The sequence below is a fragment of the Cariama cristata genome, unplaced genomic scaffold (assembly GCF_000690535.1).
Source record: "Cariama cristata isolate BGI_N322 unplaced genomic scaffold, ASM69053v1 scaffold25534, whole genome shotgun sequence".
In the NCBI taxonomy this organism is placed as follows: Eukaryota; Metazoa; Chordata; class Aves; order Cariamiformes; family Cariamidae; genus Cariama; species Cariama cristata.
Window position 1 is genome coordinate 9,169 of NW_009615047.1, and position 3,379 is coordinate 12,547.

Sequence of the window (3,379 nt, forward strand, 5' to 3'; positions counted from 1 at the left end):
TCTTTCTCAAGGTATTCCCAAATATTCCCAAAATTCCATACAAATAACCTCAAGCAATCTGCCAGCTGCTTCCCCTTCATTCTCCAATAAAAGACTATTTTAATAAAGGACTATTCTATTTCATTCAAGTGTAACACCCACTGGTATGGATCCAAACAAATTCTTCATTTCTGCCTAAATAAGGCCAAGTAAAATACATGAAACAGTAGCAAAAGTATACAAAAACACATGCAGACGGCATCTTTACTGTGAAGCTGTAGCCATCTCTTGGGACCTCAAAGACAACAAAGTCTTCAAGGCTCGTACTGTGGCTTTACTTTACCAGTGTCATTTTCAAATATGCTCTGCAAAACATTTTCTAGTTGAGCAGACACATTGAACTGGCATTTTTCTGAAGCAAAATTTCATCTCTTCTATTTAAAAAGTCTTTCCTTTAATGCTTCCTGGCAAGTGGACATAGATACATAACCAGTAACTCACAAAATGAATGTGAGTATTTTAAATATACATGAAAGGGAATATAGAACAGAGGAGCAGTTTATTCTCACTATCAACAGTGGAAAGCGACTGTTTTAAAAAAGTCTAAGAGCTCTATTTAATAGTCCCTTATCTAAAGCAACCTTATCTTTACTGCTTATTTTCAGACAGCAATAAGCTGTAATTAGCATCATCTTACTTTGACAACCACACAACTGCAGCCCACTACTTTGCGAGGTTTTCCTTCTCTGTCGATCTTGCAGAGACCTACCCATTCACCCAGTTTCTTGTTGTCATCAACCTGTGTAAAACATTGCATCACATTAGAACTAGGCACTTCTAACATAACTGGGTTCAGGAAAAGAGCTGCTGTACTCTCAGAAGTATTGGGTAACGGATGGCTGCTTTCCTCACAAGTATCAGTAGAGGGAGCCAAAGTATCATCATTGTACAGCTTGTAAATATTTTAATTTGAAGAAAAAGTCACATTGAGACTCCTCCCATGCTCACCACCACTTGCAGCATTAATTCTACTCCTTATTATATAGGACACAAAAATTCATTTTAACTTTGTAAAACACCTGATATACACCCTTTGCCACTTACATCCACAGTTTTTGTACTGCTTCCATGACAATCACACAGAACTAAAACAATCTCTGCTGCTAAGAGAAATTTTGCTTAGGTGAGCCATATATAGAATTACAGCACAATGTTTCAAAGGTTCAGCTCTCTATACACTGAAACAAGCAGCTTATATTACAAGCAGGTTAACTGTTCCAAACTCATGCCTGAAGTTCTGACGCTCACCTTTATTAAGTTGATCTGATGTTCTGCACAAAGTGCTTCCACTAATTTTACATACGTGGGTTCATCACAATTTGAAGCCAGGACACAAAGATGGGCTTGGCGTCTAAAAACAATGAAAACTGACAAATGTAACTTCAGACATTGCTTAAACTTTCTTTATAATCAAAACTGTGAAAAACAAAATTCAGCACATGCATTTCTAGACAACCACTTCCTAAGTTTAATTTTGGTTTTGGGATACCACACGCTCTTGAAATACTAAATATCCTTTCATATGATCTACTATTTTTTATGTTTTTCATATACGTAACAGACTACTCATACATTGTTAACTTTACTATCAGATTCTATTCCAGTTTTGGAAGCTTCGAAAAATCCCACTAAATAAATTCTCAGTCATTGGAAAAAGGTGTAATGACTGGATAAACACCAGGTCCCATGAAGAACTGGTGTCACTATTAGAAAGCAACTGAGTTACAAGTTGCTTTTTCTTGTTTACCACAGATTACAGTAATTTAACACTAGAATTGTAATTACTAAAAGCTTGAATTTCCATGCCAAGTTGTTATAAGCTCTTCAGAACAATCTTTTCTACTTACATTCAAAGAAGCTGTTATGACAGGGGCCCAATTCTAATTAGGATCTTTGTATACTGTGGTACAATGTTAAGAATACCAAAGGGATACCTGACAACAGAGAGAGCTGTATAGGTCTTCTATGCTTAACCTAATGTAATTTGACCACTGCAAACAAAGTCAGTTTTTTCTATGGCCTTCTTCATCATGAGTTTCACCAGAATGTTTCAGAAATATTTCCAAGCAAGAGCCATCACACACAAATGTATGTAAGCCTTGTACGTACATCATCCTCTTAACACAGGGCATATGAAGTTTTAGCTGAACTCTTCAAACTAGTTGTCAGCCCCTTAAGTTTTATTTCTCTTCCATTATTTGGTACCCTGTCTTTGAGCTTTTCGCATACAGGTTTGTCAGACTGCTGTTCTCACTCATAAGATGAGTGAAGGGGTATCCGACAAATTGTTAAGTCATCACCCAAACACTGTAGCATTACACCTAAGCACTGTCATTCTTAAAAGTATATGCCTATATATAGACACACACAGGTATGTATGTAGGTGTACCTATACTCATATATATAGAACTTCACTCCACCAAGAACCCATAACTAATTACCATGGTTGGCACATGATATGACAAGTTTAATGTTGTTTTGATATCCTAACAAAGCAATTATTTACAGCTGCAACACAAACAAAATAAAGCTAGCTAAAAAGTAAAAGTAAGCTATGAATTTCAGTTTTTCTTCATAAAAACTAAACCAACTTTTCCAGGTTAAGTTTGACATACATAGTAACCATTGCAATTAAAATCTTAGAAGTTTTGAGAAGCATTATTCACTGCTTAAAACACAAAGTTCTTGAGCTCCTGATTTCCATAGCTACACACAAGTGTCACTCCATTTTTTTTTTCCACAAAAGCAATCCACAAAAAAAACCTGATGGCACTGGGATCACAAAAAGAACCTAATACACTACATGCTGCGTTTCTGAATCACCAAGTTTAGAAACTGTATTTTAAGATCACAGTCAAAGACTGCAACACAAAGATAGCAAAATACAAAACTCATTGACAGAAAAACATGGGTCTTGCAAAAGCTTTCAGCTAAACATCTGGACAAAGTGACCACTGTATGTGTTCAACATACCGCAAGGCAACATATCTGACCCAGTTTTGGTACTCGGCATAGACAAAATGGGAAAACAACCCTTACTTGTCCAAGGCTTTGGCTGCTTCACGAATACCACGAGCGAGGCCATCATGGATAAGTGCGGTCTTCAGCACTTCTTGCAGGGCGGTGTTAACGTCCATTACACCTCCAGCAGTAATGCTAAAGAGAAGACAGATACTGCTCTGATCGTGCCAACATCTTACAACTACAAGCAAAAGCTTCCACTTCAACTGCAAGCATCCAGTCATTAAAAAAATACAGAAGCACAAGCTAAGAACTAAGCCAAAAGAAAAACTGAAAAAAGCTGAACTTGAAAGAAAGCAAGAGATTAAATCCTCCCGGC

The 3,379-nt window shown here is 36.8% G+C and overlaps 1 protein-coding gene across 1 annotated transcript in view; it reads right to left on the reverse strand.

Annotated features, from left to right (window-relative positions):
* The window catches only part of RPS12 (ribosomal protein S12), a 3,403-nt gene extending 213 nt beyond the window's left edge, over nucleotides 1-3,190 (reverse strand). The window contains exons 1-3 of the mRNA XM_009699675.1: nucleotides 3,079-3,190; nucleotides 1,288-1,390; nucleotides 677-778 (exon numbers count right to left, since the gene is read on the reverse strand). Of these exons, the coding sequence (XP_009697977.1) occupies nucleotides 677-778; nucleotides 1,288-1,390; nucleotides 3,079-3,176 (303 nt within the window). The 5' untranslated portion in view covers nucleotides 3,177-3,190. The remainder of the gene's footprint in view (nucleotides 1-676; nucleotides 779-1,287; nucleotides 1,391-3,078) is intronic.
* Between the last annotated feature and the right edge of the window lie 189 nt (nucleotides 3,191-3,379).